The sequence below is a fragment of the Arvicanthis niloticus genome, chromosome 9 (assembly GCF_011762505.2).
Source record: "Arvicanthis niloticus isolate mArvNil1 chromosome 9, mArvNil1.pat.X, whole genome shotgun sequence".
Taxonomy (NCBI): Eukaryota; Metazoa; Chordata; class Mammalia; order Rodentia; family Muridae; genus Arvicanthis; species Arvicanthis niloticus.
The window spans coordinates 36977302-36992608 of NC_047666.1; the positions used below are offsets into that span (position 1 = coordinate 36977302).

General features: G+C 44.3%; 1 protein-coding gene and 1 long non-coding RNA gene across 3 annotated transcripts in view; both read right to left on the reverse strand.

Moving 5' to 3' along the window:
* Positions 1–15307, reverse strand: part of Frmd4b (FERM domain containing 4B) — a 326911-nt gene that overhangs the window by 177283 nt on the left and 134321 nt on the right. Inside the window, exon 1 of one of the 2 annotated variants that reach the window (XM_034511453.2) lies at positions 15011–15300. The exons of the other annotated variant lie outside the window; for it this stretch is intronic. Within the exon in view, the coding sequence (XP_034367344.1) occupies positions 15011–15172 (162 nt within the window). The 5' untranslated portion in view covers positions 15173–15300. Of the gene's footprint in view, positions 1–15010; positions 15301–15307 lie in introns of those variants that run through there. 2 annotated transcript variants of the gene reach the window in all.
* Positions 3607–7251, reverse strand: LOC143443491 (uncharacterized). Its single transcript, XR_013112541.1, has 2 exons — positions 5434–7251; positions 3607–3982 (listed from the first exon to the last, which is right to left on the reverse strand). It is a non-coding gene; the product is annotated as an uncharacterized LOC143443491 (long non-coding RNA).

Genomic DNA, 15307 nt, shown 5'->3' on the forward strand with positions numbered 1-15307 from the left:
GGAGACTCACTTTTGCTTTTTACTCCTAAGAATACGAGGACATCAAACAAAAACAGGTCCTAGTACCGTTAACTTTAGTGGATGAGAGTGAGGAGAGAGGGGCCGATGGATAAGCAGTGCCTGGAAAATGGTAAAAGACATCAAGAAAAGATAGTAAATGGTTTGAGACAACTGTCTACATCTGTCAGGAAAAGCAGAATACTTTCCAGAGCCCAACCACAGGCCCTGGCAGGAAATGGCAATCACTTGGCATGCAGAGCTGGTAAGGGCTGCAGGGCTGCCAGCCTCCCACCTTGGGGTGGGCACAGAGGGTTCTGGTCATGGGTGAGTTTCAAAGCGGCTCTTAGGGTGTGCCTGCTCTCCTGGCTACTCTGTCTCTAACACACATTTCTCGTAAAATGATCATCAGCAGCCACACAAATGTGCTCTGTAGCACTTTGCACTGACTCACTATTTTCAGTAAGGAAGAAGCTTACACACACATGCAAATATCAACCCATAAGGCATTCTTCCAGAATGAGCCTTTCATAGTTTTCCAGAATACAAACAGCATCCTTCCTTCCGCTGAGACAGAGCTGCAGAAACTCTGCATCCTACTGGTCATCACAAATGGCCTCCTACCTGCTTCATCCCAGCTCAAAATACATCTGAATTTTATCAAAAAGGGTCAACCATCTAGAAAGTAAGCTTTATGAGGGCGGGCACTTTCCCTTTGTTTACTGTTGTATGGCCCCCCAAGTGTTCAGCAAGCACACCCACAAATTCATCCAACAATTACTTTCTGGAGCTCACACCAGGTTGGAGCACTGTTCCAGAAGACAGCAAGGTTTAGTCCCTCCCTCCCTTCTTCCCTCCCTCCCTCCCACTAGCGTCTGGCCCAGAAGGTACAAATGAACAAATCTGTAGGTTCATAAAGCCAGAGATGCCAACAGTCCTAGAAGAAAATATCGTGGGTATGGGAATGGCAACGGGTTGTATTCTAGGTAGGTGACATCTAAAAAGAGACCTGCAGGACATGAAGGTGGAAGAGCATTGTGCACTGCTGGGTTGGGGGGATTGAGTTGGTAGGAAGAGAACACTATGTGGAGTGAAGGCTTGGAAGTTGTACTGGGGACGGCAAGACAGTATCACTGAGAGGCAGATGGGACAGCATTAGAAGTAAGGCTGGGCCTTGGGTGGAGTTGGGAAGAGCATCACATACATGCTCATCACAAGAGTCCTTGTGGGATAATAAAGGTAACCATTTCTTAGTGTCCCAACATGGCTGGGACAATGGCTGGGCAGGACAGTGGCTTGTTCTGATCTACTCTGAAATGGTCTCTCTGGTGACAAGGTTGAAAACAGGCTGTAGAGAAAGAGTGCCAGGGAAGACATATCAGGAAGGCACTGCACAGGTCCATCGGAGACAGGGAGGGAGTGGGAAGGGAGTCTGGCCCAGAGTAGTGGGTTTGAAGGTAGGGAGAATTGATGTTCATTGTGAAGGTGGAGCCAATTAGGTGTGTGGTGGGACTGTGGAAGATAAAGTTCCACCTGGCACCTGGAAGGATGCGGCTGCCATCTTCTACAGGGGAGCTGGTGTAAGGGGAGAGACCAGGAGTTGAAATGTGGGTAGCAAGTTTAAGACAAATCATTCAAGGAGTACAGGCAGCTCAAAATACATCTGAATTTTATCAGCAAGGGTCAACCAACTGGAAAGCAAGGTCTATGAGGGCGGGCACTTTTCTTTTGTTGACTGTTGTGTGTCCACAATTTAGACTTGAGGTGTAGTGGGTTCTTGGTAAATATTTACTGAGTTAAGAAACATGTAATATCTACTCTCTCTCTCTCTCTCTCTCTCTCTCTCTCTCTCTCTCTCCCTCTCCCTCTCCCTCTCCCTCTCCCTCTCCCTCTCCCTCTCCCTCTCCCTCTCCCTCTCCCTCTCCCTCTCCCTCTCCCCCCCCTCTCTCTGGTGTGTGTGTGTGTAACTGAACACACATATGGAAGGCAGAAAACAATATCAACTGTTATTCTCAGATACTGACCATGTTGTTTTGTTAAGACAGGGTCTCTTATTGACCTGGACTTGCCATGTAGGCTAGGCTGGCTGGCCAGTGAGCATCAGGAATATGCTTGTGTCTGCCGCCCCAGTTCTGGGATTATAGGGCATACTCCATGCCTGCCTTGCTGCTGCTGCTATTTTGTTTCAGTGTAGGCTCTGGAGCCCCAACTCAGGTACTGGAGCCTCAATTTATGCCTTCAAGGTGAACACTTCACTGACTAAACCATCTCATCAACCCCCATTTCTACACTTTCGATGGCTTCCCATCACACTAGGTGAAAATTCCAAAGTAGCCGGGGAGCCTGCTGTCTCCTCCCTATGCTGTGTGGGTTCCAAGGATCAAACTCAGGTCACTAGGCTGACATAGCAAGTGCTCCAGCCAGAGCCACCTTTCTAGCCTTCCTTTTTTAAGTAAAGGTCCTGTTCTTACTTAGATAATGAATATGTCATTGCATTTTAATAAGACAGACTCATTTTGGTAAAAAAAAATACTTGCTGGCCACTACCCAAGGGCAAAGTTTACCCAGAGAGATGACAAGCAATAGGGGTCAGACTGGTCACAAGTGGGAATCTAGAGTCTGTTGTCCTCTGGAGTTGGGCTTAGGATTGGGAAAAATAGAGTTTAATGGTTTCGTTTAGAGATAAAATGAAGCAATGAGTTGTAGGCAAATCAGCATCAGGCCTCGAGCCACCGAGCAGAAAGCTGAGTCATCAAATGATGTGGTTCTGATGTTCCCAGCAGCTGTCAGTTACTCCCTGTCCAGTGCTTATAAAGACTGTAAGTTTTCACTTGGGGTAAGGGGAGAAAGAGGGACAAGACCTCTGCGTATTTTAGAAGCTCTAAAAGTTATACTATGTATAAATATTGAGAGTCATGAATATCTGAAGACAAATATTTAACATGCATCCATCTATCATCCATCCATCCATCTATCCATCCATCCATCATCTATTTATTGTCCAGCCTATCATCCCCATATCAATTCACAACCATCCATTCATCTGTCTATTCTCCATCTATTACCTACTTATCCATCCACAAAAAAAGTGACAATGTTTTTAACTAGCTGTGTATTAAATTTCTATAGTAATCTCAGACACCAGCTCTTCGGGGTGGAGGGACTGTCATTGTCCACATTTACAGCATAGAACGACTGAGCTTCAGAGACACCTCAGCACGGCTAACAAAAATTCTGTGTGTGCATGTACACATGTGTAAAGCCCAGAGGACTTCCAAACTTGGGTACTGTCCACCTTGACTTTTGAGTGAGGGTTTCTGACTGGTGTACAACTCACCATTGGCTAGGATGGCTAGGCAGTGAGTCCCAGGGATTCACTTCTCCCTGCCTTCCCAGTGCTGAGATTACAAGCACATGCCACTGTACCAAAGTTTCTTTTCTTTCCTTTTTTTTCTTTCCTTTTTTCTTTCCTTTCCCTTTCTTCCTTCCTTCCTTCCTTCTGCCCTTCCTTCCTTTCTTTTTCTTTCTTTCTTTCTTTCTTTCTTTCTTTCTTTCTTTCTTTCTTTCGTTCTTTCTTTCTTCTCCTTTTCTCCTTCTTCTTTTTTCTCCTTTTTCTTTTTCTCCTTCTTCTTTTTTCTCCTTTTTCTTTTTCTCCTTCTTCTTTTTCTCCTTCTTCTCCTTCTTCTTCTTTAAACAGAAACATGGATTCTGGAATCGAACCCAGTTTCTTGAGCTTCCAAGGAAGCACTTTACTGACTGATCCATTTTCCCAAGCTCAGAATTTGAACTCTTGAAGTCCAAGTCTCTAGATAATCATTTTCAAGCTTTTCTTCCACTTCATGCTGAATGGACGAATAAGAAGACACTAGTGGATCAGATTCAACCAATCAGGTGATGGTAGCTTATTTACCTTTCAATAGCTGAAGAAGTGAGTTGGTGACCTGAGGCCTCATGATGAGTCCTTTGGAGTCTTATCATCTATTGGCTAATACAGTCATAAAAAAAAAAAAAAAAAAAAAAAAAAAAAAAAAAAAAAAAAAAAAAACAGTGAAATGGTCATGTGACATCATCATGCTGAGCCAAAGACAGGCATATCATGCAGTAAAGCAGGAGTGTCCAGTGATACGTGTGTTCTACACATGCCACAGAGAAGCTCCTCTTGTAAGTCATGATGAAACTCACTGTCCCTGGATTATCTTATGGTTCTTCCTCCTTCTACTCTCCTCCACCTTTTTTCTTCCACTCTTCCAACTCCCTAACACTTGATAAGACAGAAAAAAGTATAGAGGGGAAAGGAAAAAGATCTTTGAATAAAGTCAGGGGTGTGAAAGGGGGCGGCATTATTGTTAGGCCACCTCCTGATTAGGGGCATCAAGCTCCTTGGGGCAAGTTTGATCTTCACCATCAGGATATCTTAGATTTCTTCTTGTTTCTTCTTTGCGCATGACTACTTAACAAACCACGGCCAACAACAAACTACCGTCAACAACCCACAGTCCGCACCATCTCTCAGGGCCCTAGCATGTATCTACCCTCTGAAGAGTCCCCAGAATTCAGAATTCCAAAGTCACATGCTCTCAGAAACTATCTACAGATGACAAAAATCACACCCCTGCTAGCACATGAGGCAAATCATAGTCACCTGCTGTGGAGGAGCTGAAGCAGCCCATATTCCACACCTGGGATTAAAATGAAAACGTACTCTTATCTGTATGTGTGTTTTTAAAGAAACCAGTATTCCAAAATTGTAACTACAACTAAGTTTTACTATAACTCCTTAGAATACTAAAAATCTGGGAAGGTCGCAATGTCCCTTAACAAGAGATGGGCATATTCTTCAGTGGAGTCTGGAGCTAATGGAACTTATAGATACATTCCAAAAATAGGTTGAGAGAAAAACTACAGGAGAGTAATGGTGCTCACAAACAAGTTTGACAAAGATATGCCATAGTATAAATAGTATATATCACATATAAATAAAAGCAAATGGGACAAAATTATCGCTGCCTGTCAATGTCTGGGTAAGACTCTCTGTGGAGATAATTTCTGATTGTGTAGCCTAATAACCTTCAACTCATTGTGATCCTCCTGCCTTTGACGCCTGGGTGCAGGGATTACAGACACAAGCTTTCTCTTCACTGGGAATCCAACCTAGGACCTTGCAAATGCTGAGTGGGCATTCTATCAGTGCTGCTACGCCCTAGGTGGGACTATTTCTAGGGAAAAGGGGGAGGTACAAATTAGGCTTCGTCTAACTCTGTAACTCTATTACACCACAAAAAAATGTTTGAGACCAATAATTTCCCTTAAAAAACAGAGCTGCAAATATCTATCTATATGCTTTTGTATTCCCCTCCTTCCTTTGACAGGAAGTCATTATGTAGCCCAGGCTACTTTAAAAAAAAAAAAAAAAAAGACAATTCATGATTCTCCTACCTCAGTCTCCCAAGTGCTCAGATTCCAGGTGTGTGCAACAGCATGGCTCCCTAAGGTTGTTTTTCTTGCCTCCTGAATGCCAATATTGTTTGTGTGAGGTGCCTTAGCGTAGTGTAGGCCTTGCTCACACACATCTCAGTACCTAGTAGTATAGTCAAATTCAGACGGCAAGGCTCAGTGAAAGCATTCAATAGAGGAAGAACAACTCTTAAGCAAAAAACTGTCCAAACACAAGATTCATCTGACTGAAAACAGTTGGGATATTAGGAGAAAATGAGACGGGAGAACTCGCCATATCTACCTGTCTTCTTTCACAGCAGGGTCTATTTCAAGATGAAGACATGTGCAAGCACACACCACAATGCCTGTGAAATGGCGAGGGAACTGTCACTGTTTTTCCTTCCACCAAGGTTTAATTTTTGCCTTCTTTCCATTCTGTAAGTCATATGGTCTTGCTTATATAATTTAGAACGACGGATCTTTTTCCTTATTTGAGGCACGAAAGCTCTTTCCCAACAACCAGTCGGGACACCAAAATACAGCGTCCAGAAGAAACCTAAGCAGGGGATGAACAAGACCTTTTTTTATCCTGCAGGACAGAAAAAGAAAAACAAACACTCCATTTGAAATGGCAGGAGAGCCCGTTCTTAACCTCCTGTTTGCCAAGCTCTGTGGAGAAAGTTCACAAACGCATTTTAAAGACCATGAGACTAAACTTGTTGACCTTAAATAATATGACTTTTTGAGAAGTGTATTTATGTTATGTAAGGGGGGCTCAAAAAAGTAAAGGTCATTCTGTTTTTCTTTGCTTTTCAGAGTGGGGATAAATGAGCATCTCAGTTCCCTGCTGCTAGTTGGGAGTTAGTAGCAGTAGTAGTTAGTAGTAACTATTATTTGATTCCATGGCTGGCTAGTCTCTTCAGCAGAGGGTAGGTACCTGTCAAGTGGCCACTCTGAAGGTTGTGCGGTGGTTTTAAAACATTTTAAAATGATTTGATTATTCTTACCTTCATTCCTGCTTTATCTGCATATATGTGTGTGTGAGGGTGTCAGATCTCCTGGAACTGGAGTTATAGATAGCTGCGAGATGCCACATGGGTGCTGGGAATTGAACTTGGGTTTTCTAGAAGAGCAGCCCATGTTCTTAACTGCTGAGCCATTTCTCCGGCCCTGCTTGTGCAATTTTTAATAGCTGAATTCAACATCCTCCTGGTCATGTGGACTTCACCCTTTACTTCCTTCCTGCTGGCCCTGATTTAGTTCCGCCCTGGGTCTAGCACCTGCTGGGAGGCATTTGTAGATGATGTTATGATGTATTGCCAATCCCCCCTCAGCAGCTGAGAGCATCGGGAACTGACAGCTTCAGCTCCCTCCCTTCCTTTAAAGAGCGCTGCCTTCTTCAAAGTCAGCCTAGCATTTAAGGGCCACCATGGGGCTGGAGAGGAAAGCCAGGGCTACTGTTCCAACTAGGGAAAAAAAACTCTAGGCTTCAGAGTGACGCATGAGGTCAGTTGTGGCTTTATTAATAGTGAACTGTAACTAAACTTCTCCCTTTGCTTAACTCTCTTTGCTCACTTCCTAGTCTCTTACCCAGGGAACAATCCTCACAGGTCTGCTGATAAACTTCCTGCTTATTTTAACCCCAGTTCAGTCTGATTGCTAAGCAACACACTCTGCTCCAGCATTTGCACTGCTGCCTGGCTCCCGCATGCGGTGAGTTGGATCTATTATGGACCTGTTCTCACCAGTGATCTGTGAGAAGTAGCGTAAGCTCCGTGGAGGTCATGTACATAATGGCCAGACCCCCCCCCCCCCCAAAAAAAAAAAAAGCACTTCACTCTCCATCCTGGTAACTGGCATTCCTGTGAGATTCTATGAGCCTGAAAGATGACAAGGAACTGTGCTTGCCACCATGTGACTCCATAGATATGGAGAAGTCCAAATCTTAACTTCTGTGTGTCCCTAGGGCAGTTTGTTGTCACTACCGCTTGTGTGCAGTGCCCACATGGATCCCCTTGGAACCGGGGTTATAGACAATTGCAAGCCATCACGTGGTGCTGGGACTGAAACTATTCTGAGTGATACCCCACTATCTCCGGCATTGTCTTCTTGAATCCCCTCCCTTCTGGCCTCCACTATTACGCTCTTGAAATCTACCAGCCTCACTACTTCCCGCTATAGTTCTAAGTCAATCTCCCCCTCTCCTAAATGTCTGAGGGAAAATGTCAAAGGTACGAGCTCATTTGAGGGCAGGTGTTACTCTCTATCGGAGTTGCTCTGTCACTTTCTGCTCATCCAGCTCTGACGGAAAGACTCCGTTTTACAATCGCCAGTGCCTGGAATGCCCTGCTGTCTGCCTTTACCTGCAGAACTGTACTTGTCCATCAAGAGGCAGCGAAGGAATTGCCTCCTCCAGGAAGCCCTCCTGCTGTTTGCCTTTCACAGTCACCCTAGTCTGTGCTCTGAGAATCACCTGAAAGCCAGTGCTTTCTCTAGAGGATTGTTTTCTTACCGTTCTCCCCTATTTAACATTACGTTTATGAGGGGTAGGGAAATGCCTGTTGCTCACCATCGGTGAGGTAACTGGTAACATAGTGAGCAATTGTTAAGTATCTTAGCTATGAATGAACAAGCAAATTAAGGAATCACCAGAAATATCAGTCATTATGTGTAGAACAAAGAGCCGAGTAAAAGTAAGTTCAGCTCCTGCCTTGAACATTTCTTAATTAAAATCTCAGTGTTTTTTTTTTTTTTTTTTTTTTTTTTTTTTTTTTTTTGCACTGGCATGAGTTATGCAGTTGGGGGTTGCGCAGTGCCTCTGTGTGTGTGTGTGTGTGTGTGTGTGTGTGTGTGTGTGTGTGGTGATGGTGGGGATAGCCAGAGCAGGATTTGGTGTCTTCTTCTATTGCCTTCTCTTATTTCCTTGTGACAGGGTCTCTCACTGAACCTAAGCTTGTCATTTTGGTCATGTTTGCTGGCTGATCAGTGAGCTGTGACTTCCAAGGCTGGGCTTCCAAATAGTCGCTGCCATGATAAGCTTTTTGCGTGAGTGCTTGAGCATTCAAACCTGGCTCCTCGTGTTTGCATAGCCAGGGCTCTACCCAGTCAGCTCAGCCCCTTAGGTTTCTGATGAAAAAAATCTTTCAAATTGCGTTGTTCTGTGATAGAATTGTGGACTTTTCTTCCTTTAACGTTTTTTTTTAAGACTACACACTGCTTTTTAAAATTTCAAATTTTAAAATGGCAGATGTTTTATGTAAAGGGGAAGATGGTATTTTTTTTTTTCAGATTTATAGCAATCATTCAACTCTTGAGTAACCGAGCCATAAATAGCCATCCTCCCAGGAGGATCAAAGTAGCCTTAAATGCATGCATGATCCCGTGACAATAAATCTTTATTTATAAAAGCAGAAGACAGACAAGTTTTCAGAATGTAAACCAAAGGGTCAGAGCAAGCAAAGTGTATGTGCCTTGAAATAACAGACATCAATGTGTTTGGTGTAGAATTGTCTTGGGTGAGGGGCGGGAGTGGCTGTTTTCAATTAAGCCATTGAGACACACAACTCAGCCAGGCTAGCTCAGCACAGTGAAAGGTGAACTCAGAAACCCAACTACAAGATGCCTGTGGCTTCCTAGATTTATATAGGGGCCTAAGAGAGACTATCAGACTTCTGGAAGAGAACGTTTCAAATACCCTACAACTAGTCCATACATGATGCCCAAGGGATTCTTGTCTTCTTTTTGATTGAGCACTTACCCACTTAATATCCACACAGCTTGTCTCAGGTATAACACCAATAGCAATGCTCTCAGGCACCTTTTATCACAGACACACTGAGCTCAATGTCAAATGGGCTTTATATAACCAAGGCCTGGCCTTTAGTAAGCCTTTTCTTATGCCTGTGAGGTGTCAAGTGTTTTATGAACACATCTCATGAGTTTCCCATTTGATCTCTACTGTAGTTACCGAGTGAATGCTTCCTTGTTACCCAGGAGGAAGTAAGGTCCTGAGAGGGGAAGTCATTTGTCCAAGGTCAAGTCGAGCCTGAACGCTCTCCAAGTCCTTGAACGCTGTGCCCCCTCTTCTGTGCCAGCTGCCTGTCCCAGAGGAGCTGACCCAGGCTCTTCTAGTCACTTAAACACCCCAGATTCTGTTCACATTGATGACTCCGTTCAAGGTTTGTAGGAAATTCTACCTTGGGGACTGTGGGGAGGAGAAAAATCTGACCCCAAGGAACAAACTGAGGGCTTTGTTAGAGCATGTCCCATTTCACAAAAAGGAAAAGGAGTTAATCCTTTGTCAACAATGCCCCCTCATCACTTTCTAACTCACATGACTTAGATAATGAATTACAACACTGCATCCCATCCAGGAGAGGCAGAAGCAGGGCAGGCAGGCAAGTGGCTGAAGATTGAGCTTTGAGAATTTTGCCTAAGTTAAATTAAAGGTGCGTTCTTAAATCTGGTACCTGACCAAACTCAAGTCTTCCCTTATACAGTGAGTGGGTCTTTGTCAAACAGCCTCTCTCCTCAGGGCTCTTCTCCTGCTTTATATTTAGTTCCGTTACTACAAAAATGCTCTATAGTAAATACCTTCATTATTCATAGTTTATTGGCAAATTAAATCACTTGCTGTTCCAACATCTCGAAGTGGAGGAAGTGTTCAATTCCAAAGAAATTGTGCCGTCCCAGCTTTGCCAGCCAGGCAATAAAGTCCTGGCTTTATGAATAGGCGAAGGATCGTCTTTCAAGTGCAGTATATGAATAAACAAAACACTCTAGGGACTTGCCAGATATTTCAGGTAATGGATATCTCCTGCTCCACCCTGATCTCTCTGGAGTGATTCAGCACTGGGTTTCTTCACAAACAAGACTATTGAGACTAGAAGCTAGAAAAATGACGCCTTAAAAAAAATCAACAAGATGATAAGAAAATATGGGTTCAGTATCACCCGTGATTCTTGTGTGCATCCAGTTCATACAGCAGCTAACTGAGCCAAATGGAAGCGTGTCCTTCTGCATGGTTTAGAATTTGTAATTTTAGGATAGAAACGCTAGTACTCTCATCGTGAGTCCCACGCCCAATTCAAACAACTGTAGCAACAACAACAACAACACTTTGAAAGTTATTTGTGTCTTTATCTTTGAGCTTATCTTGAAGAATAACTTTTTATTAAGAGAATGCTAGATTTGAGATTTTCGTAATGTGGGAGACTTGGCTGGTTGCATTTTAAAATGTGTGTGTGTGTGTGTGTGTGTGTGTGTGCCTGGCTGAGGGCTTTAAGTGTCCTCTGTGACCCTATTCCTTATTGCCCTGAAACATTTAGGTTTACTGAACCTAAAAACAGGATTGCAGCCAGCAAGCCCCAGAAATCCTTCTGTCTCAACAACCCCAACATGGCCACGCCCAGTTTCTTCCATAGGTTCTTGAGTATTTGAACTCAGCTTCCTCATGCTTGTAGAACAATTTCTCTCATTAGTGGAATCATTGCCCCAGCCAATGGCTGCATTTTAACCAAATGTTGACCTATCCTCATGATAGTTTCCTTTGTCTGGCAGAGTCTGGAGAGGGCCTTGATCTAATCAACAGAGTAAACCACGGCTGGATCCTCATCACCGAATGGGGTCTGGTCAAGGTTGGGGCCTTGCTAAGAGGAAACAGATAACCAGGAGCATCCTTTGAAGGATACATCTTTTCCATGGCCCTATCTTGTGCATCTCTGCATCCTGGCTACTGTGAAGTTGGCATCCTCCCCTGTTGCTATGGTCGTCCACCATGTTTTTGCCTTGCTACAGGACCAAGAGAACAGAACCAGCCATCTGTCCTGGTGTCAGAGCAGTGGGCACTGCCTAACTCAGGCTAACATGTGGTCAGTGGGCCCCACCCCATTCTCAGTTTTCAGAAACAAGTTTGCATTCCAATCCGAAGTCTGGTATTTCTTGACCCTTTTGTTCATCATCATCCCCTGAAAGAGTCTTTTACTTTAATGTATGTTTTTGTTCAGCAACCAATTCACTCCCCATTACAAAACAAACCATTTGTTTATGTGTGTTTGCGTGTGGGTGTGTGTCATGTGTATAGGTGGAGGTCCGAGGATAACTTATAGGAGTCTGTTCTCGATGTACCATGGAGGTTCTGGGGTGTTGAAATCAGGTCATCAGACTTGAGGGCAAGCTCCTCTACCTGCTGAGGCAGCTCACTGCCTTCCTGTTCTCACTTTTAATACCATACACTGTATATCTGCTTACGTATTATTTATTATTATCATTGTTATTGTTATTATTGACACACTGAGGATTGAACTCAATGCTAGGTAAGTGGTCTACCAATAAGCCACCCCAGCTGAGGAGGGAGGATATTTTTTCTCCCTCTCCCTGAAATCATTTTTGTTCCTTTTGGGCTATAGCATGTCACGCACGGAGAAGGCATGAAAAGTAATCCTGTTCCCTGTGCCAATTAGTCCATGGCATCAGGGTGATACATAACATCAGGGTGGTTTGTGGCATCGGGGTGCTATGCGATGTTGGGGTGCTACAAGGTTATTGGAGTGGTGTGTGATATCAGGTGGACAGAGCCTACATTAGCAGCCCTGAGGATACACAGGGAATTTTGATAGGGGAATATATGAAATTTTCTTTCTGGCTATGTTGATATGTACACCTAATGAACGACTGCAGTTGTCAGCTGGCAGGAGGAAAGGAGTCAGACAAGAAGTCAGACAAGCATAAACTCAGTAAGGGAGCATAACCAGGGCTGGGGAACGATCGCCGTGTCCCATCCTAACCACCCCTCACGTTTACTATGCAGAGAGAGTTGTGAGCTGTGTGGTTGTACCTCTTCTTTCTCTGATGCTAGTTTCGAGTTGGGCCTCTTACCATAAAAAAAAAAAAACCTAGATGATGAAACAGATAATATTTACTGGCTGCTTTCTAAGCTCTCGGCAGCGTGCTAAATGTTCTGCATGTCAATTAATTCTTATTAACCTCTTTAATTAGTACTGTTCTATTCTTCACCTTACAGAGGATGAAAACGAAGCATTGGAAGGCTGATTTCCCTACGGTCACACACAGGAAGAGTTTGGATTCATCCCTCCTCTATCTTCGGGGCGGAGGGTAGAAATCATTTTCTCTACGGCTTCACCGTCGATATGATCTGCACTGCCATCTTACTGCTAAGCACTTGAAAAAAAAATTAATGTTCTTTCTAAGCTAGCGATGGAGTTCAGAGGTAGAGTCTTCACCCTAGACTTCACCCTGGGTTCCAATGAGCGTAACTGCCCAAGCAAGCAAGCAAGCAAGCAAGCAAGCAAGCAAGCAAGCAAACAAACAAACATCTTCACAAACAATCAAGCAATTTAGGTTTGTGGCTCACCCTGAGATACTATAGTTCTCCTAGGGTGAAAATTGTCTTTTTGTTTTGTTTTGTTTTTTTGTGGGGTTTTTTTTTTGTTTTGCTCTTTAAATCTTAGTTCTCTGAAGGTCAGGGGACTTTAATGTAAACGTCATTTTTCTTCTCTGTTTATGACAATACTTATAAAGCCATCTTTATTTTTCATGTTCTTATTGACCAGGGGGACAAGAGGAGAGAGACTCAGTTAACACCTGTTTTACAGAGGAGAAAAAAAAAGTATTTGAGCAGCTTACCCTTTCATACTGCTGTTGTGTTTAAGATGAATGAGGGGCGGTTCACGCTTTATATTTGTAATCCCAAGGCTTGGGAGGTAAGGACAGGGAGACCACCTAACTCACCTAACTAGCAAGCCCCAGGCCAATGACAGGCCCTGTCTCCAAACGAAGGTGAACAGTATTGCTGAGAAGTGACCATTCTGGCCACACATATGTGTGCACATGTATCGCATGCCTGCACATGTGAGCACCCACACAATCATGAGCGTGTACACACAAAACATTTTCAAAAATTAAAAAGAACAACTACTGGACGATCTTCTAGAGAAGCCAAAGACTCTGGGTTTTTGGAACCGTCATCTGTGAATTACTCAGGAACAGCATTAACAAGAAGCCGTAAGTCCACTGAATCCACGGGAAGCAGGGCACAGAGCCTGTCTGGTTGGCTGTGGTATTTGTGCTCTCCTTTTGAAAGTTCTTCAAAAATTAAAAAAGAAAAGGCAGCCCTACATGATGGGGGTGGGGCGGGTGTGTTTACTCCAAACCAAAGTGAGCAAAGACTTCCCGAGGGAGAAGAGGCCTGGAAGACAGACACATGTCCGGCTCTACAAGGCCAGGAGTGCAGTTTCCTGTGGCCAATGGGCTATGGCCACAGCTCCCTAACGCTCTCAAGCCCCAGCCGGCCTCCAGGGCTCTCAGTGGGCCTTGCTGATTCTATTTCAAACTTCATAATATTACAGATACTTTAGGCAAACCAGGAGCACTGAAACCACTATATATATATATATATATATATATATATATATATATATATATATATATATATATATTATTATTATTAACAAGAATGGCAAGGGAACATTCATTCCTTAGAAACTCTTGTAATCTGTCCTTAGTTGACCCGTATTCTATTTAGTTGATGGAAGACTATGACTTTTCAAAATCAAAGCTTGATTCACATATGGGACACGCTACGACAGATGTATTTCAGCCCTTTTAGGAATAGGATCAGTTTACGTGTAAGGGATTCCAAGAACTGTAACCAACTATATCCAGGAAAGAAGCTCAGGTAAAATCTTCATAATTTAACAATGTAGTTTTTATTCTTTTACCTTAAAGGTCTTAATAACCCAAACAGAGGACTTTTATATCCATTTACCGCTGCTCTCAAAAATCCAGGCAAGTTGCAGTCCCAGAGAGGATGAATGGTCTCCTCATTGGGTAAAGTTGCTGCAGATTTTGCCTGCAAGATGGGGCCAGCAAAGCAATACAGAGGCTGTGTTGTGCGACAGATTAAATCCAAGCGTAAGCATTCCAGGACTCAGCCAAGCTACCCTTCCCTTCCCCAGCCTGTCAGCCTTCCACAAAGTGCTACCAATCCTCTATCCTTCCTCCCCAGAGCCAGGCAACACAGAATCAGCTTTTCCTGGCTGTGCCCTGCAAGCAGGGGCTGCCTGGTGGAAAAGTGCAATAAAATCAAGAAAGAAGAAGGCAAATTCACTAAGACATGCTCTGACAGCAAGCAATGACGGGAAATCATAGCTTCCGAAATGGCTACCCCAATGAAATGAAATGAAATGAAATGAAATGAAATAAAACAGAAATAATCCTCTCAACCTCAAAGTCGCTTTCCACAAAAGCCGCGTTTTGCAAAGCTACAGCCCCTTCACTAGCGCCAGCAGGAACCTCCACCACATTATAATCCTTGTCTGCTTGGGGTGAGGGGAATAACTCCCAAGTGCCCCCATGCCCAACTGAAAAAACAATTATCAGGCCACACTTAGCTAGAGCTGCTGAGGATTTGACCCAAGTGCTCAGCTCCCTGCGAGGAGTTGAAAACAAAAGATATGGGAAACCTGAGGTTATGAAATCATACAGGTGGACCGGCTCTCAGTTGAGCGCCGGGCATCCCTCCCCGCAACGGCCCCAGGGCGCCAGCTCCTGGGCTCACCTGGTACACATCCCGCAGCCCGCACCACGTCCGCAGCACCTGGTGGCAAGCCCGCAGCCTCTCCGTGTACCATCTCCGCAGCGTGGACACGGTCAAGTTCCACACGAAGCGGCTGCCGCTGAACAGCAGGTCCTCCACTCCGCACATGAACACCGAAGCCATGCCGCTGCTGCTTCCCCTCGGAGCCTGGGATCCGCGATACTGGGCTCGCCACGCTGCTGTGGCTGACAGCCCCCGGGGGGTTCAGATCTGCCACTGAACTCGCCTTTCACTGTGTGTCCCGGCCAGGTTGGGGCG